The sequence below is a fragment of the Solea senegalensis genome, linkage group LG4, assembly GCF_019176455.1.
Source record: "Solea senegalensis isolate Sse05_10M linkage group LG4, IFAPA_SoseM_1, whole genome shotgun sequence".
Classification (NCBI taxonomy): domain Eukaryota; kingdom Metazoa; phylum Chordata; class Actinopteri; order Pleuronectiformes; family Soleidae; genus Solea; species Solea senegalensis.
Window position 1 is genome coordinate 25,592,141 of NC_058024.1, and position 23,542 is coordinate 25,615,682.

General features: G+C 40.3%; 1 protein-coding gene across 1 annotated transcript; it reads left to right on the plus strand.

Moving 5' to 3' along the window:
- The first annotated feature begins 274 nt into the window (after nt 1-274).
- Nucleotides 275-18,220, plus strand: dstyk (dual serine/threonine and tyrosine protein kinase). Its single transcript, XM_044024574.1, has 14 exons — nt 275-1,353; nt 3,530-3,939; nt 9,110-9,634; nt 9,813-10,008; nt 10,153-10,391; nt 10,530-10,613; nt 10,691-10,867; nt 13,530-13,659; nt 13,897-14,053; nt 14,943-15,075; nt 15,156-15,269; nt 16,292-16,406; nt 16,552-16,686; nt 17,553-18,220. The coding sequence occupies exons 1-14, from the start codon at nt 1,140-1,142 to the stop codon at nt 17,738-17,740; spliced, it is 2,817 nt and encodes a 938-aa protein (XP_043880509.1). The 5' UTR covers nt 275-1,139; the 3' UTR covers nt 17,741-18,220.
- Nucleotides 18,221-23,542: the final 5,322 nt, after the last annotated feature.

Genomic DNA, 23,542 nt, shown 5'->3' on the forward strand with positions numbered 1-23,542 from the left:
TTTGAATGTCATCAGTCACATGGTTTTTCCCCGGCACAGTTTATCGAGTTTAAAGTGTGAGTATCAGAGGTTAACATTACTAGTTGACATATGAAATGAGTGCATTGTTCCACTCACCTGGTGAAAGAAAGGACAGAGAGTTAGGATAACTTGAGTATTCAGAGACATTTATCAATCAGCCGTTTTCCCCAACAATCCTGCCTACTGCTGTTTGTGTACAAGTCGACGTTCCTACATTTCCCAGGTTGCTGTGCGTCACGGCGGACCCCGCCCTTTCCCCCCTCCTCTCTAACTTTTGTCTGGTTGACTTTCGGTTGTGCAGTGATTTGATTGCTTGGGCTCAAAGCCCTGTAATGTGTCTCGGACACACCTCGCACTGTGCTTCTCATCTTCGTCCGCCTCAAAAGAGTTGAAATACTCGGTGTTGTTGAACGCAGTGTTGCCGTTGCTCAGCCGGAGGTGGACTGGACGGTGTCCGCTGGCGTCTCCGGGCCAGAGTCGGTGTAGGAAGCTCTTGTCGCACGGAGCGTCGCCGGGAAACATCCAGCGCTGTCAACGCCGGGGCCCTTTTGTGTTTTTGTCTTAATGGCAGTGGAAGTGTGTCTTGGACTGTCGGCGTGAGAGAGGCAATGCATGCCGTGCCAGGCCAAGGCGAGGAAGAGCAGGAGATGTCTTCGGGCTAGCCGCGCTAACGTCTAGTGGACCGCAGACTCAAAAACCACTCGGTGTGTGTGTGTGTGTGTTTGAACGCACATGTCCGCTCAGTTTGCGGTCAGGCGATGTTTACAAGTCACGACCGCAGGACCGAGATGCTGAAGAAACGGTGACTTTTGTTCACCGATAAAAAGAAAAGAAATTGTTGAGCTAGCTACAAGTGCACCACCGCCACAACGGACGCCAGATGCCGAGCGATTCGTCGCCGACGCGAGAGGCTGTAGAGTCGGTTGTCTGTCCACAGCCAACACACTAACATTCACGATATGTTAACATAAACCACTGGTGGGTAAACAGACAATGGCGACAACACAATAAGCACACAACGAGTCTAAAGACGTGTGGTAACTGCACACTTGTTGTTGAGCCTCTTTACCGCGTCGTTCTGTGCGTAGCACCCACTTCTGAACCACGTCTATCACAACATGGAGGGACATGCACCACCACCACCATCACAACCACAGAAAACCACTCCTTTATCCCGGGAGCTGACGAGGATCTTTAACAGCTACAACAAGCACTCCATACAGCTGAAGAAGAACCTGAAGGAGACCAACGCATTCTTCCGGGAAATCAGACAGAATTACAGCAACGCTTGTGCTTCAACCATGAGCTCGGATTCAGCTTGTCTGGAGGCAGGTAGGTGTGATCATCTCAACACATGCAGCAGCATCCCAGTGTGGTGTGAGCATCAAAATAACCGCGATTCACGATATTATTGCGATTATAGGCTCTAAAATACTATATTAATTGTATTTTTTATTCAGATTTTACAGCCTTAAAAGTAAATAGGCACGCCACCTGTTTATACACATAGTTCAGTGATGTAAAATGTTACATTACATTAGCAGCAGTCTAAGTACATTTATACAAACCATAGTTTATTGTCATTTTCTTATTCTTTTTACAAAAGTCCCCCAAAGAACACACGCACACACACATACATATTTAGCTTGCATTATACCAGATATAAACAAACACAATATGAGATTTCTTTACATTGTTAACAAATTATTTTCAGGTAAGTTTATTATGATATTCATACATGTTCCCAAAGCCCACCAAAGTCTCTCTGCTTGCCCTTTGCAATGTAAGTTAGTCACATTCTCAATGATGGAGCGTCAATATCACCTTAGTTACTCTTTCTTACAGAGACACAGGAAACAGAACTCAAACAGTGTTACTAACCTTGTATACAAATATGCATATTTAGTAATCTTTAGGATCTAGTGGAACCAAACAAAAGTTAATATTAAGAGAAACATGACAAATGTGTAAAAGTTTACCACACATAGGTGCCTGATAAACTTATGTTGCCAATTTTTTTTTTTTTTTTAGAAAATATTGTAATGTACATTTCAAAACAAGATGACTGTCTGTGTTTTGTGGGTGGAGCTTTGACCAGAGGGTCACCATGAATGACTGGGAAGACGAAGGCTCCCTTTCACCCTCGTGGCTCTACAAAATAAATCACCCTGACTGCATTTGAAGTCACGCATGATAAATATGAGCAATTTTCTCCCTTCACACTAATTCCAATAGAAACTCCCCACCACAATCAACTTACTGTGAGTGCTTTTACGTGACAACATTGTACATTGTTCGACATCTTGTGCGTGCTGCACCCAAAACGTCCCTATCACGGTCAATGGCGTCAAATCACATTTACATCTATACGGAAGTTCTTGAATCCTGGATCATGTTACTAACCAGCAACGTGCAGAAAAATGCATTAATTAGGCTTCGGGAAAACTAAAGAGATTAAGCCCCCTTTCAAAAGCATGAGCAGACTAAGTGCACCAAATATGCTGAGATTTCTGCACTCACTAACTGGCTGAGGGCATGGGATGTCAGGCACTCATTCTTGTCTTTACGCAAACAGTGGTCTGTGTGTGTGTGTGTCAGTTACTGGTTAGACGTATATTACATGTAGTATTCTTAGACATGAGTAGGTTTGAGGCTGACCTTATAGGGGCCCATATTTTTGTCCACCCCTTTTTCTTTAAGGGTCCAGGTGTCCTAGCATTTCACGAGTGGCTTGACCATTTTTTCACCATACGTTATGAAACATTGAGGCCGTGTGCTGATATAATCTCATGAGTCACATCTATACGAGTGATGGAGTCCTCTGAACACAGGAGGTCAAAATCATTTTCCCCGTTACTCAATGAACAATGTTAAGCTGAAAGTTTGTTTTTTTTGGTCCCATTAGGAAAAATGGGTAAAGCCAAATGCCTGTGGTCACCTGATTACTAGATTCATATTAGAAATCTCTCAGTTATGTTGTACAACATGATGACAATATGTGGGTTGGATCTGATTTTGTCAGGATTATGCACAAGTCTACACTGGCTGTATGTTTTAATACAGGTCATGCGGTCAAATGCTCATCTAAAAACAATAGGCTTAAATCTAGAGGTGAGAACTAGTTGAGGAATGCTTGATCAGAGTTACAGTAAAACCCGGCGTACATTAGAGAGAAGGGCACTGTTATATGAATATCAAGTAGACCATTGCTCCTCTTGCCTCCGTCTTGTTTTGTAACCGTTTTTAGACTATGACTCAGCGTCACTGAGGATTATGTCTGACTGAATTGGTTCTTCTGTGTTTGATACCCATTAGCCAAGGGTTATCGTTTTAATATCTCTACTGGTGATCTGCTGTGTATTTTGAGAATGTTATTTAGTATCCTATTACTGCTGACTAACAATTCCAGGTGGGTTAACAGCCTTGTTTACAGTTACTGATTACACCTGGCATAAGCATGTTCTGCTCTCAGTTGTATAATTGCTTGTCATTGTCTCTGCTCCACCAGGTCAACTGAGCTGCATCTCCTTCCCAAGCCATGAGGAAGAGTTCCTACGCAACGCGGTGGGTGCCACCCCATACATTGTCATACTGGGCCAGGACTGCGCCGCCCGCTACCAGCTGCTCAACTGCCTTCTGGGCGAGAGGCTGCTGCCTCTGGGCCCAGAGGCTGGCGAGGCTTGCGAAGGAGTCCAGGGGACTGTCTGCAAGAGGCGGAAATTGTGTTTCACCCACGGGAGACAGACCAGGCTCAGTTTGGCTCTGCCTGGCCAGTATGAACTGGTGCACCAGTTGGCAGCTCACTGTGGCCTCTGGGACACGGTGCCCAAAGAGGACCTGGAGATCCATGAAGAATGTGAGGACCCAGCACATCGGTTGGCAGAGCTGGAGATCACCCTGCATCACCCACTGTTACAGGTAGGCCTTGGACTGTCTAGAGCTGGATAATATAAACATGTTTCAAATGGGTGAGACGCTAGTATTAAATATGGGTCATTACGTTTTCTTTCTGCAGGAAAACTTTAACAAGTATATAAAGAAAATTGCTTGTCAGTATCAGTAGTTTTTGTGTTTGTTGTCACACACTTAAAATAAGCAGATTCATTCATTTAAAAACTTTGAATTTAGTGAATTCACATTGTAAAATGTTTCTTAGGCTTCTTTCTATTACAGCATTCACGCTGACTTTATGTGGTTTTTGGAGTTTTGTTTTGGAAAATGGGATCTTTTTATGTGTGAAAAATCTTGTTTTTTTTGTGAAATGATAAATAAGGTCACGTTTTCTCGTTCTGTGGCGGGGATTTCCTCCCACAGCTCTCAACATACAGAAAGATGGATCCCATTATTGTCTGTGGTGTGTATAAGCCTTTGCATTCACACATGTCTTAACTCACAAACCGATTACTACGCAGAGCTTATTATGTCTTGTGTTGTCAGTGTTTCAATGCAACTGGTTTATGCTTCTGTTGAGGGGAAATACATTCTTTTTGGTCACTTTTCTTCTGTTCAGATTGCACTGTAAGTGCTGCTTAAAGAAGACTCATGCTGCAAGGACAAAAGGAAAAGTAGTTGGGACAGAATTGTTGAGTCATGCTTGTCTTTACGCGGTGCAACCCTGAAAATCTCAAGGCAGTGAATTGATTGAGCACGGCGTAAGGATCGCAGTCATTCTTTATCATGTGTCACACGTGGAAATTAGTCTTAAATCTGTTTGACCGAGGCCCCTCTTTGTGAGCATCACACGGGCACAGAAAGTAGGCCTTGCTGTGCCTCGGGGCTGCCCATCCACCCAGCCCTCTTACATAATAGCACTGGTCTGGTGCAATTCACATGACTGGGAACATGTTTAAAATCTCAGACCGTTTTCTGTGATGAAGTTGCTGTGGTAACATCTGAATACTGGGACAGTGGTTGTTATTGTGTGCTGCACAGTAGTGCAGTGGCTAGCATTGTTGCCTCACGACAAGGAGGTCACCGTTTTTGGATTCCAGTTGGAAATGGTCCTTTCTGTGTGGTGTTTGCATGTCCTCCCCGTGTGTGTGGGTTCTCTCCAGGTACTCGGACTTCCTCCCACAGTCATGCAAATTGAGTATTTGGTTAACACTCTAGGTTGACCATGGATGTGAGTGCAGGAGTGAATGTCTTTATCCGCCTTTCACCCTGTGTCGGCTGGGTTTGGCTGGTTATTTTAATTAGTTTGTGCAATGTCGCTACTCTCGGTATCGGACTGTTTTGCTTAATTCAAAAATATTATTTCAATTTAAAACAGGGGTGTCATACTCAATCACAGAGGGGGCCGAAATTAGCAACTGTGTGTCCAAGTCGAGGGCCAGGTTAGGTCAAATAACAAAAAACATCTGAACTAATAATTTTCCATTGTCCGTTTCCATCTGTCCCGCCCGTTTTCCTCCGCTGTATTTCAGTATTTCAGTCCTGGGTCACGTGGATCTTAGCCAATAATTTGCTGTACTAATGATGTATAGATGTATAAAGCTAAAAGATACGAAGCCAAATACAAATGAGGGGCTGAGCCCCTTATAACCCTCTCTGGTTCTGGCTCTCTGTTTTCAAAGTCCACCTTTTAATTTGTTTATTTATACTACTGGCGAGGTAACTTGATAAGTGTGGAGTCGGCAGAAAAAAACATAACATAGTTATTATTATTATAATATATATTATATTATATTGCATAATGGAACTGCTTCAATTACTTCTTCCCATTGGATGACGTTTCTCTCTGGCAGGCATGAAGCAGACGAGAAGATAGTGTGATTTGGCTAAAAAACAGATGCGTCTGCTAGAGCTGCAGCTAACGATTATTTTCCTAACCGATTAATCTGTTGATTATATTCTCGATTAATCGTGTAATTGTTTGAGCCGTAAAATGTCAGGCAACTGGAAACCTGGAAATGATGACGTTCTTGAATGTCTAGTTTTTGTCCTCAAACCAAAATATTCACTTTTAATGATTTCTTTGTTATTTGGAGCAAAGAAACCAGGAAATATTCGCGTTTAAGAAGCGGAAACAATTGAACGTCTTGTTTATAATCATGGAAAAAAGCTTCAAACCAATAAATCGATTATCAAAATAGTTGACGATTCATTTCGTAATAGATTAATCGAGTAATTGTTTCCACTCTAGCCTCTGCACAGAGCATAGAAGAATAACGGATTGAATGTTCCCGATACTACAGTGCGATCTCGCTGCCATGGCAGATCATAGACACAATCTCGTCTTTCACGGTCTCTAATCGTCATATTGGACACCCCTGCTGTAGAGTCTCCTCAGTAAGTTATTGGATACTTGGAAAAAAAACACACTCAGTGGAAAAGGAAGTCATTATCAGTGATGGAAGTAAAGATAATTGTTTTTAAAGTCCTGTTAATTTTCATGTGTGGCTGAAATGTTTTTCAATGACCTTTAGTCTCCTAAACAAGAACCACAGAGATTGAATTGCCGAGTTAGTAGATTAGAAATAATACACACTTCAGTAGTAGATGGAGGATGATCTTCTATTTGACATATTATATATTAATACTAGACTAAAGCTGCCATCTTCTGGCTTTTTCCTACTGAATGAATAAAGGATTAACATGTGTAGATGGGAGTCAATGATGGCTCAGAATCTCTCTGCTCACTGTGATATTCACACACTCCTGCCACAATCACAGCAGCCTGCGTTCGAGGCGGGCCCATAAGAACCAACTTGCTAATTAGGTTCTCCTCATCCCGGAGTTTACTCGCACACAAGAAAACATGAGGACGTTAGGGGCACTGACCTATCATCACCACCTTTCTGAAATTCTTAAGCTTTTCCACGAAGGTCCGCTTGTTAGCAAAGTGCTGTGATGGTATAGTACTAAAAATAATTTGTTTTATTTATGTAGCTTTGATGCCAAGTTACACAATGCTTCACAAAGGGATAGAAATAACAATTAAAAAAAATATCATCCACAAGTTAGTAAATACTTGATAAAGTTATCATATTGTGTAAAGCAATAATTATGTCATGTTGTGTCATGTTGTGTAAAGCAACAATTATTTTCATAATCGTTTAATCAGTTAGTTGTTGGATACATTAAATTGGTGTTTCCCAAACTGTGAAATTATGATCTTCCCAAAATGTCCACAAATCAAAAATTATTCTGTGATATGGTAAGGTAAGAAACCAGAATATAGTCACATTTTTATTTTTTAAAAAGCTGACCGATTAATCCATTATCAAAGTAGTTGGTGATTCATTTAGTAAATCACGATAGTAAATTGATTAATCGACTATTTGTTGCAGCCGTAAAAGATCAAGAAGCCAATGGAAGGTGGCATCAGTTGCTGTTATTATGGATCAGTGTAGAGCTGAAACAATCTATAACTCGATTAGTCAATTGTTAATTGATTACTAAATGAATTGTCAACTATTTTGATAATCGATTAATCGGTTTGAAGCTTTTTTCTCGATGAAAACAAGATTTCTGATTGTTTTGGCTCCTTAAATGTGAACTTATTCTTTGTCTCTTTGCTCCAGATAACAAAGAAATCATTAGAAGTCAATAATTGTGGTTTGTGGACAAAACGAGACATTCGAGAACCTCATCGATGTAGTTGCAGCTCTAGACCAATGATAATTATTGTACATCACAAAAGTCTTGCTGTGAAGAATCAATGTTCCTGTGTTAGTCCCTAATCTTAATATTTTAATATTGTTTGCCAGGCCTCTGAGAGGAATTGCTGTGGCAAACACGATAAGACCTATTAGCTGCTGCCCTATAAATATGTCAGGAGAATGAAAATAAGCTGTATTCCTTAAATGGATGTTTGTCTGTGACTGTGTTATGTTGTATAGACGTGTGTCAGGTGGTCACAGCAGCGCTAGGCCATACTGTTTCTTTTAAAGCCATATGAGACAATGTACTTCAAAGTATCCAACAGGAGTTTTCTCTAAGGGCGGAGGTGGTGGTGGTTGTTGTTGTTGTTGTTGTTGTTGTTGTTGTTCTTACAGCAGCAGGACAGTCTTAAGCTTGTATCAATTTTGATGGTGGTGAGCAAATGTTTGCAGGCTATCCATGTTCCAAAGACACTGTTCAGATGGGATCCGCTCTTGTTTCTTGGAGACAGGACTGACTGTCTCCTTTGTGTGGCCGTTGGTCATTTCTGCCTCACTTCGCTGGCTCTGACTCTTTTTTTTTTTTCCTCTCCCTCTCTCTCTCTGTCTGTCTCTCTCTCTTCTCTCTCTCTCTCTGTCTGTCTGTCTCTCTGTCACGGTCTCACTCTGAGGCTATTTTTGTTTAATATTATTTATCAGCGGTTCAGCCGAGCTTTTTCACTTTTGTCATTTCTCTGCCTCGTCGCAGACGTTCCCAAGACTACCACAAATATTTATGTTTCTTTTTGGGTTCAGAAATCGAGGGAGCATGAGATGAGGTTTTGTGTTTTGCACTTGCAGAATTGCTTTGGGAACTGTGCTCTGTTTGCATGAACACTTTATATAGCTTCAACATTCTCATTTATGCCATTAAGACGTTAAAGTGCTAGTTATGCTTGTTGAAGTGTAGTTGTATGAGCTACTCTCTCTCTCTCTCTCTCTCTCTATCTGTCTTTTGCCTTCTGTGAGCTCTCACTTTGGTTTCTTCAGGCAAACAGACACACCATCACTCTTAAAAAGTCACTGTTTGTTAAGATCCACGTCGTCTTGGGAGAAATCTCTGACTCTTCCTCTGTCTTCAACAGCTAAAATACTAACTTTGTCCTTTCTGCTTATTCTATAGCTAAGTGTTGTATCAGGAAAAACAGAAGGTGAAAGGTGCTATTAAATTACTGGAAGCTGAGAGCAACTGCAGAGGCAGGTGATAATTCTCTCTGGGCCTCACAGCAAAAGTGACACAGCCATCCTACTCACTATTGTAAAAAAATTAAATCTGGATTATAGTTGCTTCAAATTCTACATTCCATACATTATATTTGATTCAAAATGCAAATAAATCCAGTCCTTGTTGTGTCTACGTGGTTTGGTTTGATTTGAGTGAGTAATCTGGATGACTCAGCTCTTTTATTTTACCACGTTTCCTAACGTGTAATTCTATGAATCTGCAGGAAGCAAAGGTCATGGTGGTTCCTTGTCCAAGTGTCCAGCCCATAGAGGAGGCTCTGGAAGACTGCACTCGCAGTGTGATCCCCATCATCCTCTACGCCATCAACCAGGACTGTCTAAGCACAGAGCAGGTGGCTGAACTCTGGAAGGTCAAAGAGCTGCTCTCCTTCCCCATCTGTTTTGTTCGTATACCCAGCACATTACCGGCAGCTGCACAAGACTCTGGCCGCCATATGGACAAGGAGAAGGAGAAGGAGAAGGAAAAGGAGAGGGAGAAGAGTGCCCTCCATAAGCAGCTGCTATCACTAGGTTTTCTCAGTAGCCCGGCAGGAAAGTGTTCCTGTGGCGCCCCCGCACAGGTTTCCACTCCAGGTGCCAAGCCCCAGAGCACGCTGGGCGAGGCTTTTGAAAGACTACATCGGTTACTGGCACCGTTTGCTCGCCAAGTACTTCAAAACCAGCAGGTGGAAGCTGCCACGCTGCTTAACGGGCTACACTGTCGCTGTTTGGATCTTTTCATTAACCAGGTCAGAGAGTGAAGCCTCCTAGCACCGTTCATTTGTGTACTGTGATTGTTCCACTGCAACAGTATATACTTCTGTGGCTGCTTGATCTCTGACTGTGTTAAATACTGTTTAAAAAAAGAAGAAGAAGAAAGAGAATCTCCAACAGATCTTTGTGCTTTTTGCTTCACTTTGCCTGCAGGCCTTTGACATGCAGAGGGATCTGCAGATAACACCCCGCCGGCTGGAGTACACCCGTGAGAAAGAGGCTGAACTGTTCACCTCACTCATGGCAATCGCTAACCGCAAACAGGAGGAAATGAAGGAGATGATCGTGGAGACACTCGGCAGCATGAAAGAGCAGTTGCTGGAAGACGCAGCCAACCTGGAGTTTACAGGTTATTGTTTTGCTCCAGTTTTAACAAACGTGCAGAGAAACTCAAGTCCCTCTGGTTACCTTCTCCACGTGCAACAATAATAATAATAATTTGACAGTGAAGTATGTTTAAGCTCAGGAGATCACTACTCTTTGTTTTCTGCAGACGTCATCGTAACAACTAACGGAGAGCCCGTCACGTCAAAAGAGATCAAATCGTGCATCCACCAGATCCAGGAGCTGATCGTGGTTCGTTTGAACCAGGCTGTGGCAAATAAGCTCATCAGCTCTGTGGACTACCTGAGGGAGAGCTTCGTGGGAACTCTGGAGCGATGCCTCAACAGTCTCGAGAAGTCCAACATCGACTCCTACGTTCACAATATCACATCCAATCACCTTAAACAGGTGGGCACAAGGACCTTACCTTTTGTTTTTAGTGTGCAGATGCTTCAGTGCCAACAGCTTTTTGTAATCACTGTTTCAAGCTTGCAGTTTCATCACATACACGACATTCACGGGATGTTTGTCTCTCATGTGTCACAGTTATTAAATGCTGCCTATCACGTGGAAGTCACCTTTCACTCGGGGTCGTCTGTCACGCGCTTCGTCTGGGAGCAAATCAAACAGGTACTTCATGTCAGAAATGTTGGTTTGGTGAATGAATTTTCTTTTTTCAATCATGTAACTCTGTGTTTTGCTCTTAGATAATCCACAGGATAACGTTTGTGAACCCTCCCGCCGTCACTCCGGAGTGGAAGCGGAAAGTGGCCCAGGACGCCATAGAGAGTCTCAGTGCTGCCAAACTGGCCCGAAGCATCTGCTCCCAGTTCAGAACTCGTCTCAACAGCTCTCACGAGGCCTTTGCAGCATCACTGCGCCAGGTTTACTTGCTCTCTCTTCTTTTGTTTTTTGTTTTTTTTTTAAATGCACCTTCACTGCCGTGGATGTGAGATGACCCTCAGAGTAGATATTCTTCAGTGAGGATTGAGCCCGACTTATTCTTTGTTGCTCAGCAGGATTTATTTTTAACAGATAAAATAGTTTTCACTATTACTGATGTTGAAATCTCTTTGATGCTGATTCCTGGTCAATTCTAAAGTAAAATGTTTCAGTTAAGTTTTCACATAGCTTCATTTATTAAACCAGCGCCAGCCTCTCAAGATAATCGCAGACCCGCGTGTTGAGCTCCGTCTTCTGCTTGTCCTCAGGGGGAATGAGCGCTGTCCCATGTCGTAACTTCCTGCACGTCTTGAGAACTATTTTGATAATCGGTTTGAAGTTTTTTTCATGATTAAAACAAGATTTCCGATTGTTTAAACTTCTTAATGTGAATATTTCCTTAATTTCTTTGTTCTGGATAACAACGAAATCATTAAGTGAATCATTTTGGTTTGTAGACAAAACAAGACATTTGAGAACATCATCATTTCCAGGTTTGACAAATATATTATGGATATATTATCGATATTTTATGGACCAAACGATGAATTGAGAAAATAATCGACAGATTAATTGATTATGAAAATAATGGTTATTGCAGCTCTATTGATATCCATACATATTAGTATTGAAGTGTGACACCCAGCCCAAAGTTCAGTAAAAAACCACAAGCACGGTCCTATAATTGTGTATATGTTGTTTATTGGATGCGTCTTCACTCTCTTATTGTCCTTCCAACAGGACTGAGTTTAAAATCATTCACCAATTTCATCAGATCTCCATCTAATATCAAAAATAAGAAAAGTTGGTGCAAAGTAATGTGCTGATACGGATCAACTAGCCAGAGTCGGTTACCATGGAGATGACTGAAACCTCCCACCATAGTATATGCTGAAAATATTGCCCAGTCATAAGTTTTGTCAGACGTTGGATACGAAACATTTCAGAGTTTGTTATTATGGTATGGTCTGTCTAATATTTAGCATGTTTACTGTTTTGGTCACATTTTGCAAGTCTTTTTAGGGGATTAATAATCTTCTATAATTACTGTACAGTTGTGTTAATAAGAAGTGTTAAGTTTGTACTTTGGCAGACTATTGTTGAGCAAAGTGGACTCACAAATGAGTCTAGTTTGACAATGAATTAATAGAAAAGTCGTGCACTTAGTGAGGACATTATCATATTTTACCCCCCAGCACATTTCTGCTGTCGCCAGGCACGGAGGCATAAGAAAACTTTGACTCATGACCCTTGGAGGGTTTTAGATTTGGACGGCCAAATGTCAGGGTCACAGGGCCTCACAAATGATGTCTTTGCCCTCCTGAACTCCTCAAGTCAACAAACAAAAAGTTGACTAATACTGTGTGAGTCAGCAGAGGCGTTCAATCACTGGCTGGTCATTCTAGTTTTAGTAATGTCAGAAAATAGCAGATTAAATGTGTGCTGCTCACACACTCGTGGCTGACTGTGCCCGTTCTGTGGATGTAAACCAGAAGGCGTGACTTGCACTGGCTTACAGTGAACCTCATGACAGAGCATGATAATCTGCATAAACACCGGCTGATTAGCATCGGTTGCTGTAGCATAGATGTGTGTGTTCTTATATAACGTGTCACAGTCGAGGAATGTTGGAGCTGTGGAGAAGCTGGAGATTCTTTGGTTCCGGTTTGAAAGAGCGTGAAATTGATTTCTTGTCACTGACCGGTGACACGTTTACAGTTAGAGTTTTATAATGTGTTCATTTGGATCTCTTCAAGCACCATGTATTATTTATTTTTATTTTTCATGAGGTGCAATGAGACATTTAGGAGACTTTTGTTATTTTGTCCTCCATGTTCTGTTCATGTGTGGTTGTTTTTAAGTGACTCTGCTTTAAGGCTTGAGAGAGATGTGATGTGATGTGACTTAACGGGACACGTTCCGGTCTCTGTCCCGCTCATGGCTCCTTTTATTCCTCTTCACTTTGAATTGCAAATAACTGCGACTTCCTCCCGAGAAGTCCCTCACAAATCAGATTCATTTAAATTGCTCTGATGATCGTCATCACATGACAGTGTGTGGATCACATCGCTCTTTTCCTGCTCATAAAATTCTAAACTTTTTAATGCAGTTAAACAAAAATACACTGATGAACCATGACGGAAGGAATGAGCACGGGTTGTTTTTTTCTGTTTGTTCGTAGCATCTGATGTGCACAAATCTTTGAAGTTAATTTAGTTGTATATCTGAGTGCAGTGACATAATATTATTTTATAACGTTTTGTAGCATTTTGATCGCACAGGAACATTAAACCAGAGACATTTGTCATCACACTACGCCCTAAATTACTGAAGTGACGTTAAAAGTGTCAAAGGCAAACTTCAGGTTTAAATTACCCGGGTTACAAACTGTTTATTGTTTGTAATTAATGACAAATGTTAGAAGGATATTGTTTGGCTGGGACTGCTGGGTGTTTTATAAGATATTTTATTAACAGAGAGAGAGAGAGATCATGCTTTAAATTGTTTTTGACAGGTTAATTGTTTTTAGTAACATCATCGTCACACTGCAGCAGCAGCAGCTCTTAATGCTGACGTTAAGACACTCTGTGTTGGTGCTTGCAGCTGGAGGAAGGTCACACGGGGCGTCTGGAGAGAACCGAGGACCTGTGGCTGCGCGTGAGGAAGGACCACGCCCCTCGACTGGCCCGCCTCTCTCTGGAGAGCCGCTCCCTACGGGATGTTCTGCTCAACGGTGAGTCACCACTGTTGTGAACACATGTGAACACATGCAGAAGCAAAGCAAATCTGCAAACTGTGTCGCTTCTTTTTAAACTTGGAAGTCAATATCCCAAAATAATCTGCTGTGTGTTTGAACAATGCAATAGCTTTGATTTCTTCACTGAGTATGACTCAATGTACAAGACAACACAGAGGTTCAGAGTTGTTGTGGGGTTTTTTTGTACTTAATGCACCTTTCTTCTTCTCACAGGAAAACCTAAGCTCGGGCGGGAGTTGGGTCGCGGTCAGTATGGAGTTGTGTACTTGTGCGACAGCTGGGGAGGACGCTACCCATGTGCGTTAAAGTCCGTCATACCGCCCGACGACAAACACTGGAACGACCTGGCACTGGAGTTTCACTACACACGGTGAGTTAATAAGAGAGAGTCGCCACACACACGCACACACACACACACACACAAACACAAACAACCGCAAAACCACACCAAACTGCTGCTCCTCGCAGACGACGATGGTGCTCGACGGTGCTCAACAGACTCACTCTTGTGAGACTGTTGTCAATAAGTTCAAACTCCACCCAGTTAATATAAATAGTGGTGAGTGTTGAAGCCCCGAGGCCGCGCTCTGCACACGTCAACGTGGCATTGTCTCACCACAGCTCATAGATCTGAGGAATGCAGAATGAGGCACAAACAAGACTTTCATTAATAATCTTTGATCATGTGATTAGGGAGGTACCGAGCCCCAGACATGACTCAGATTTGTGGATGAGCTGCAAAGATATTCTTGCAAGGAATCATTATTATTATTATTATTAGCGAGAGGCATTTAAGAATATTAAGAGTCAGGTTACTTTACAGGTAGCAGCGTAACCCCGCCTCAAATACTAATCCGGTCGCCTTGGCACGACACTTGCAATGCCAGGCTTTTGAGGATATCTTTGAAACTCATTCCTAACCTAAAATAAAACTCATTCACAGTATAATGTCTGTCCATCCCGAAGCTTCAGCTCTCTTCGCTCGCTTTTACTTTTACTTGTGGCCACGAATCAGAGGTTTTTTTCCCCCATGTCATATCTGGAGCTCCATAAGGATGCAACGATTTCATAATGGATTAATCTGTCAATTATTTCCACGGTTAATCAAAATAACGACCATTAAATGTAAGAAAATGTTTAAAACCTGTCATCTCGTTTTGTCCACAAACCAAAATGATTCACTTTCAATGATTCCTTGTGGAGCAAATAAAGCAGGAACATATTGACATTGACGAAGCTGAGAACATGTTCTTCTTCAGGTCTCTGCCCAAACACGAGCGGCTGGTGGACCTGCACGGCTCTGTGATCGATCACACGTACGGCGACGGCTCCAGCATCGCCGTGCTGCTCATCATGGAGCGGCTGCACCGAGATCTGTACACGGGCTTGAAGGTGACTTGTTTTGCCCAATCTCTAGAAAAGTATTTTTGTTTGTTTAACATTTTTTAACATTTATTGTGTGTCTGTGACAGGCTGGTTTATCGCTGAGGGACAGACTTCAGATTGCACTGGATGTGGTGGAAGGGATCCGCTTCCTGCACGGTCAGGGCCTCCTCCACAGAGACATTAAGCTAAAAAATGTCCTGGTGAGTTGTGATCAGAGAGTTCACACTGGATGTGACCTCTCGCTTCTTTTTGTCACACGTCTCGCAGCAAAACTATAGATTGAAAATATTTGTCTTCACAGTTTCGGGCGTCTCTAGAGCACGTCTCCTTCCTGTGTCAAAATAAAAGGACTTTTAATTCCTTGATTCCGTCCTGGTATTGAGTTTAGTCCAGATTAGTATTTAAAAACACAGCAGATAAGCATCCAGTGTGAAACCGGGATGATTGAGATAATGTTGTATAAAAGCTGTACGACAAAGCGTGATATGATTGATAATGGAGGGAAACACTGCACATTGCCAAGGCAGGGTGAGGCAGGTTTGTTTGTACAGCACACACAGAACAAACAGAGCACAGGTAAAGGTAGAGATCACATGGCACAAAAAGACAATAGAAGCGTTAGAAAAACAAGATAGTCCTTTATTTGTCCCACAGTGGAGAAATTTACATGGTTACAACAGCAAAGACAGTAAAGATAATGATTAATAAACATGCATTACCAAAAAAAGTACAATATATAAAGATATTAACACTAAGACTATAAAAAAGTTAAAATGGAATGTAGACAGTTTGCAGAATATACACAGTATGGGCTTGATATTTACGTTAAAAACAAAGATTGAACATGGGAAATTGTATATTGCACTTGATGAAAATGGAAGCACAATAACCTACATTCAAATAAACAAGTTTATTTAACACAAATACAACTATACACAACAGTTTAAACACATTAAAAAAGACATTAAAATAAGATAATAAAAGCTATACATGAACAAATAACCCTTACATCTGAGAAGTGAGAGGTAAAATAATATTTTCCATCGTAGGAAAAGTAAAAATAGATTCCACAATAAACACTTTAAGAGACATGAAGTGCCACATGTCGTCTCAGCATCTTTACAGTAAACAAATAACGTGCAGTGACACTGAAGCGTGGTTTTCTTTTTCTCTCTGAATGAACAAACTAATTATCCGCCCTTTTACTTTCTTCATCTTTCAGTTGGACAAGCAGAATCGTGCAAAGATCACCGACCTTGGCTTCTGTAAACCAGAGGCCATGATGTCTGGTAGCATCGTGGGAACTCCCATCCACATGGCTCCAGAGCTGTTTACAGGTACGACTACTTCAACCTGTTCATGTCACGTATGAGTTCCACGTTCTAACACACAAACTGTATCAGAACATCTTTATGAGTTTAATTGTGTTGCGTCACGTTTCCGTCACCTGTTGTTTTTAAACATTTCCTCTTCTCCTCACAGGGAAGTATGATAACTCTGTTGATGTCTATGCCTTTGGGATCCTCTTCTGGTATCTCTGCACTGGTTCAGTCAAACTCCCAGAAGCCTTTGAGAAATGCTCCAGCAAGGACCAGCTCTGGACCAACGTGAAAAAGGGTAAATGGCACTAGTTGTCGAGGGTTTTTTAAAAAAAAAAAATGTATTCACAGCTGAAGATCAGTCCAAAAAAACCATGATCATTGATCTCATTAGTTCTCATCTGACTCACTAAAGAACCAAAGATCTCTTACAAGAACCTGGAGAAGGTGGATCTAATGGTGGTTCACGATATTACAGCTACAGCTGGCATTAGATTTGTTTTATATTTACAAACAACATTTTATGAATTGAGCAAACAAAAAGGAAACACAAAAATCAAAATACACAAATTGAAAATAAAGTATCGATTTAATTGTTCCAAAAATATTGTATTTTATTTGTTTGAAAATCCAATTTTTGTTTGCAGTGGTCAGAATTTAGTTTGCCCTGACTCTTCTGTGCTCCCTGATTTGTTCTTTGTGCCGTGGGTTTTTATTTTCTATTCTGACCATGGGCGGGGCCTTAGGAAGCTGTCTGCGGATCGCTGTCCATCTGGAACGACTTCTGACAAAATGAATTACAAATATTTTGTCGGATGTCCACTGGGAAAACGCGGGAAACTAGTTCCAGACGCGTTTGTTTAGTTCTTTTGTTTGGAAACCTAGGGCGTTATCCTTGACTCTGCCTCGTCCTTTAACAACATTCAAAACAATTCATAAAAAAGATATCTCTATCTCTAAATTAAAACCCCTTGTGTCTAAGGTTGAATTAGAGATGATAATTCATGTCTTTATATCCACACGTCTTGTTTTCACCTCCCTTCACTGGTTACCAGTGACTTTTACAAGAAACTCCTCCGTATTTCACGTATTTTTACCTTACTTGACTTCCAGTTTTGATTTTCCTTGTTGTCCGTGACTCACTCGTCTCCGCGTGGTCTTCAGGTGCCAGACCGGAGCGGCTGTCCAGTTTCGACGAGGAGTGCTGGCAGCTCATGGAGGCCTGCTGGAACGGGGACCCCTCCCTGAGGCCGCTGCTCGGCATCGTGGAGCCCGGCCTGCAAAGCATCATGGTCCGGCTCTGCAACTGTGGCTCTGAACAGAAGAGCAGCAGCCTCGATGACTCGAACTGAGAAGAAAAAAAATCCATACAAACTAACACTCGTGTGCGACAGGGATTCTGATCAGAAAAGTATTTTTGTTGTATTTATGAAGCGCTGAACAGACGGATGACAAACGTTCTCCTCGTTCACACGTGTAGGATTTACATTATTTATGAGGAGTTGGCACAGACCAGGGGTTTGCAAAGATATGTGTGTGTGTGTGTGTGTTTTATTGTTCGTGGTGCATTGTGTGTATTTGTATACCGGTCCTACAACAGGCTTTCGTCGTAGCCGCCACGCTAATTGCTACATGGGTCGTCGAAGTTTGACTAGATGCAAATTGTTTTAAGAAAGGAAAAAAAAAAGTAATCAATTCTCAGTGTTATGGAAACAAAAAAAAGTAGAAATATATATAAAAAATTAATTTTTAGATTGTATTTAAACAGAACATTTCTGCATCTACAAAAAATACATCTTTTTTTTAATAAAATGATCCGTTACAGCAAATTATACAAGCCGCTGTTTGGTTATTACTGTGTCGCTGTCTCTGCTCACATCTGCTCACATCTGCTCACAGGATGTGAAAATCTTTGTTTTCATTTCAGAACCAGCTCAGGAAAAGTGATGCATGATGGTATGTAATGTGGAAGAGGCACTGATGAACAGAGTCAAGTGGCATCAGCACCACCTAGTGGACATTAATGTCTCTCTCCTCTCATTGGTTTTAACATACAAGGAGGTTCCTACTGTGATTTGACATCAACACCTCAGGCCACGTCCACACGGAAACAATCTGTCTTTGCCGTTTTCTAGACGGCATCGTTTCAGTAAGTGTCTCCATTTCTGTTTTTATATCTTTAATGTGTGAAATGTCGTCTTCTCTGTTCTTGGTGTAACTTACTGTCGTTGTGTCACTGCAGCGTTTTCAGCCGTCGTTTTGAAAACGGCAAAGAAAAAGATCGTTTCCGTCTGGGCGTGGCCTAAAATATTCTTCAAATAGAATAAATCCAGATTGTTTTTCTAAAAACACATTAAACGGTTTCATATTTGTGTTCTTACTTAAAATGATGGCAGTCGTCATCGTTGAGTATCGATATCGGTCCGATAAAGGTGGAAATCACTGGATCGGATATCGTAGAATTTTTTTGAGGAGAACAATGTTTGTTACACAGTTGGAGAATTATGACACAAATATGTTGTTAACGGCTTCATAAATGTTTGTAAACATTCTAAAATGACTTTATTGGACTAATGTCGGCATCACTAGAAACTGAAGTTTGGTTCATTTATGTGAGTTGATTTTAGGGCTGAAACTATCAATTAATCGATTACTAAATCGACAACTATTTTGATAACCGATAAATCAGCTTGAGTCTCTTAAGGAATTAAAACAAGTTTTCTGATTTTTTTTTTTTTAGCTTCTTAAATGTGAATATGTTCTGGTTTATTTGCTGCATTTAAAAAAAAAAAGAAATCATTCAAACTGGATCATTTTTGGTTTTGGGACAAACGTTTTATGGACCAAACGATTAGTTGATTATGAAAATAATCGATATTTGCAGCCTTGGTTGATCTTGAGCCTCTGAATCTCACAAGAATCAAATAACAAATCTGTTTCCCGAGTGTTTTTCCTACAAAGAGACTTCCTGTCACGCGGCTCAGAAAACTAATCTAATGACTTCCTTTGATACGTGTCTCATGTCTCATGTCTCTGCTTGTTGCTGTTTTCATCCATTTTAGTTTGTTTGACTGAATCCTTTTGATTTGAAGCCAAATAGTGAGAAAGTACACATTCTTTTTTTTTTTAAACCCTCAGAACAAACATTTTTTCCATCACTATGTATAAACATACAGTTTATACAGAGGCTAGAAGAATGTGCAATATAGTGTCTTAAATCCCTTTTTTTCAGCACAACAAGGTAATCTGATTAAATATTTATTTCATTTTCACCAGCTACATAAACACCTGAGGAAAAAGTACTGAAAATGTTTTAAATCGGATTGAATTTGTGAAATACATCACAGTTCAAAGTTCACTTGAACAAAAAGAAAAGAAAAAAGCTCTAATTTTGTGACGGCTGCACAATTATTGCTACTTTATATTTATACTTTAGTAAAACAATTTAAAGACTGAATATGTGACCTATAAACAACCCCCTCCCACCCAGGATGTCCATATTAGGAGTTGCACCTGTGGCACAGATCCGTGCCTCGTGAGGACTAAGGGTTAAAGACTTAAAGTGAAAACTGTCGCTCTTCAAGTTATTTTTAAAGAGTGAAAACATCTAGCATAACTGTTAAAGACGTTTAGGAATAAAACTTTAATATCCCATCAGTTTTAGCGAAGTTACCACATGAGTTTTCTGTATAAGATAAACTTGTGTAATTGGCTAATGGCTTCATAAGTGTGTGTGTGTGTGTGTGTATATATGTATATATATATATATATATATATATGTATATGTATATATGTATGTATGTATATGTATATATATATATGTATATATATATATATATATATGTGTGTATATATATATATGTATATGTATATATATGTATATATATATGTGTATATGTATGTGTATGTGTGTGTGTGTGTGTATGTATATATATATATATACACATACATATATACACATATATGTATGTATATATGTATATATATATATATATATATACATATATATATATAATCCATCAATAAGTGAATATCAGTCTGTATCATTTGTTGTACGCATCATCTAAAAACGAATCTGATTAAAATTGCATTTTAAAACGTGGTCCCTTTTAAAAATAGTGACCATGAGTGACATTTGTGAAATAAATTAAATTAAAATTAAAACCGTTCAATGCAAAACACTATTTGACACTTTAAATATATATATAAAAATAATAATAATATAATATCTAAATATATAAAAATAAATCGAGATGAGATGTTAATGGTATAAAACAGTTTAATCAGTAAAAACAGGAGCGACAGAGTAAGAGAGAGAAGTCTCTGTTAAAACATCAGAGTTGATCTGGTGACGTTTTTTTTTACGGTATGAAATGTATACATTTAATTCATAGAGTTGGTAAAAAACAAAAAACAATTTCATCAACAAACATCACACTAATTTGATTGAATGCAACAGAGTCATTTCTAAAAACTAGATCTTGAACGTGTGAAGGAACTTTACATAATATTATTTACATTTCAACATCATTATGTTCCTCATTCATTTACACGTGGGGAAACACGGGTGTCACACAACAACAATGAAGCTGACTTTAGCTCCTGAAATTGGAATATTCAACTGAATAGTTGATAGAATTGATCGTTTTATGGACGGAAAATAAACATTGACGATCAGTAAATAGTCCAAATTAAAAAAATGCATTTTGTGATAAATAAACATTTATTCCCATTTTTACAAGCCTTATTCTTCTCTGTGTGACACGTGTGATTCTCCACATTCACAGGCCTCGCTGTGCTGTACAGTAAAAATCTGACCACAGCTCCAATCGTATTACGGCACCTTTTTTTTATTTATTATTTTTACAAAAGACGACAGGAAAAATGAAAAGCTCTGTGTGGCTAAATCTATAAAATACAGCTGTTTAGTCGTACGGACGAGAGCTTTTTAAATGTTCATGCTCTCGAAAACAAAGTCCTTTTCTTTGTGTAACCGTACAGTAGCGTCTCCTCCCCGTGAAGGTCGGAGCAGTCTCTTGACACAAGTAGCTTATTCGGCGATTGGACGGCGACGACGATGGCGACGACGTCGACGACGATGATGACGACGACGACTCCTCTGCACTCTGTGCCTCTTGGACAACATTTCAGACGTGGAAAAATAAGTGTGGTCTCTTCCAAACCTCACACTGGCACAAACGCGAGCAACGTAAACAAAGCAACAGCAGCTCTGTCTGCGTGACAAAAAAAATGTCCCTGAATGTTTCTGCAAGTCTGCAACTAAAAATGACTTCTTTATTGTTCCACAGTCTTCAAAAATCGATTATATAACTACAAAAACATCGACCGCCTCTCAGTCCGGCCAGCAAATTAAAAAAAGTGCATTGCTTCAAGTATGTAAACAAAAGGGATTCATTTTTTTCTTTCTCTTTAAAGGGAGAGTGAGTTCGGCGTCAGTGTGCAGCGACTCCTGAGGTTTGGCACACGTGTTTGAACACACACACACACACACACGTCGCACACACACACACACACTCACATTCCTTCGGAGGATCACGACATCCGTTTTCCACATAGTGTTTTTGTTTAAAGGGAACTCCCCCGTTTGCAGTCCTTTGACGTTGAGGAAGGAGGCCCTATGACCTGCAAAGACACACCCCCTCCGTCAACGTGGTCACATGGAGGTGTTGCAGTGGCTGCTGGGAAAATATGGCGGTGCGTGAAGGGAGGAGGTAGAGATGGTGTGGAATGCATGAAAAAAAAACAAAGAAAGAACATAAAATAAATGAATAAATATGAGGCAATGACACAATTTCCACACACAGTGAGTGATGACTGACAGATGATTCACCAGTGTGAAGACAGTGATCCTGATCCTGTGTTTGAATGAGGATCAGAGCTTCATGGGATAAAATTAAAGAATAAAAACCTTATGATTTTTTTGGGGGGAAAGAGAAAAGGGGGCAAAGAAGGTTGATTAGTGAGTGAGCTATTATTGTTGAGATTTAAACTGGCTTTGATTGTATCTTTGAGACGCCGTTCACACCCGGGTGTTAACATCCGTTCTGAGTGATCTGATCGGAAGTGGACAAACTAAGGACAGGTCTGAACACGTCCAGATCCGATCAAGAAAATGACATTTGGAGGAGACCGCCACTTCAGCTGACGTCCCCTCACCTGCTGCACTTTCACAGAATTTTTTTTCATGTGTAGCCACTGCTTTAAAAATAAATATTCCTATTAAAGCCTTCTTTCATGTTACAGCAGCATGAGTAGAGGTTTGATTCACTCAGCTCCGGTTCGTTTGGGGAGGTGTGAAAGCGCAACTGAACTAAAGAAGTGAACTCTGGTCCGCCGAGGTCTCGGTTTGCTTCAATTGAACCAAATGGAGGACGTGGACTGCAATGAAGGTTGCAAACCCTGATCGTACAGAGTCTGGCGGACTACTCGGTTTGAAAATGACCATATTTTCTCTTTATTTTCTCTTTTTATATAAAAAAACCTGAGTGTTGTTCACTTGATTGGATCCCTCAGGACAGATGTTGATACCAGGTGAACTCAATTCCATTGTAAGTCGCTTTGGATAAAAGCGTCTGCTAAATGACATGTAATGTAATGTAACAGAACCATGGAGACACATAACACAGGTGCATTATTAAAAGCTGATGTTCTCTTTCTCCTGGCTCTGCAGAACCTTCACTGTCTTTATCCTGAAGATAAAGCACCTGCAGCTTTTTCATCCACACATACTTTAGTATGTCGTCCAGTATTTGACAAAAAAGTCATGGTCTAGTATGTCATCAAAAATTTGACAAAAAAGTCATAGTATAGTATGTTGTCCAAAATTTGACAAAAAAGTCATGGTATAGCGTGTCGTCCAAAATTTGACAAAAAAGTCATACTTTAGTATGTCATCCAAAATGTGACAATAAAGTCATAGTAAAGTATGTCGTTCAAAATTTGACAAGAAAGTCATGGTATAATATGTCGTTCAAAATTTGACAAAAATGTCATACTTGAGTATGTCATCCCATATTTGACAAAAAAGTCATAGTATAGTATATCATCCAAAATTTGACAAAAAAGTCATACTTTAGTATGTCGTCCAGTATTTGACAAAAAAGTAATACTTTAGTATGTCGTCCAGTATTTGA

Coding starts and splice junctions, on each gene's coding strand:
- dstyk (XM_044024574.1), top strand. CDS start 1,140: ATGGAGGGACATGCACCACCACCACCATCACAACCACAGAAAACCACT. Junction 10,392..10,529: donor CATCCAATCACCTTAAACAG/GTGGGCACAAGG, acceptor CATGTGTCACAG/TTATTAAATGCTGCCTATCA. Junction 16,687..17,552: donor CTGGACCAACGTGAAAAAGG/GTAAATGGCACT, acceptor CGTGGTCTTCAG/GTGCCAGACCGGAGCGGCTG.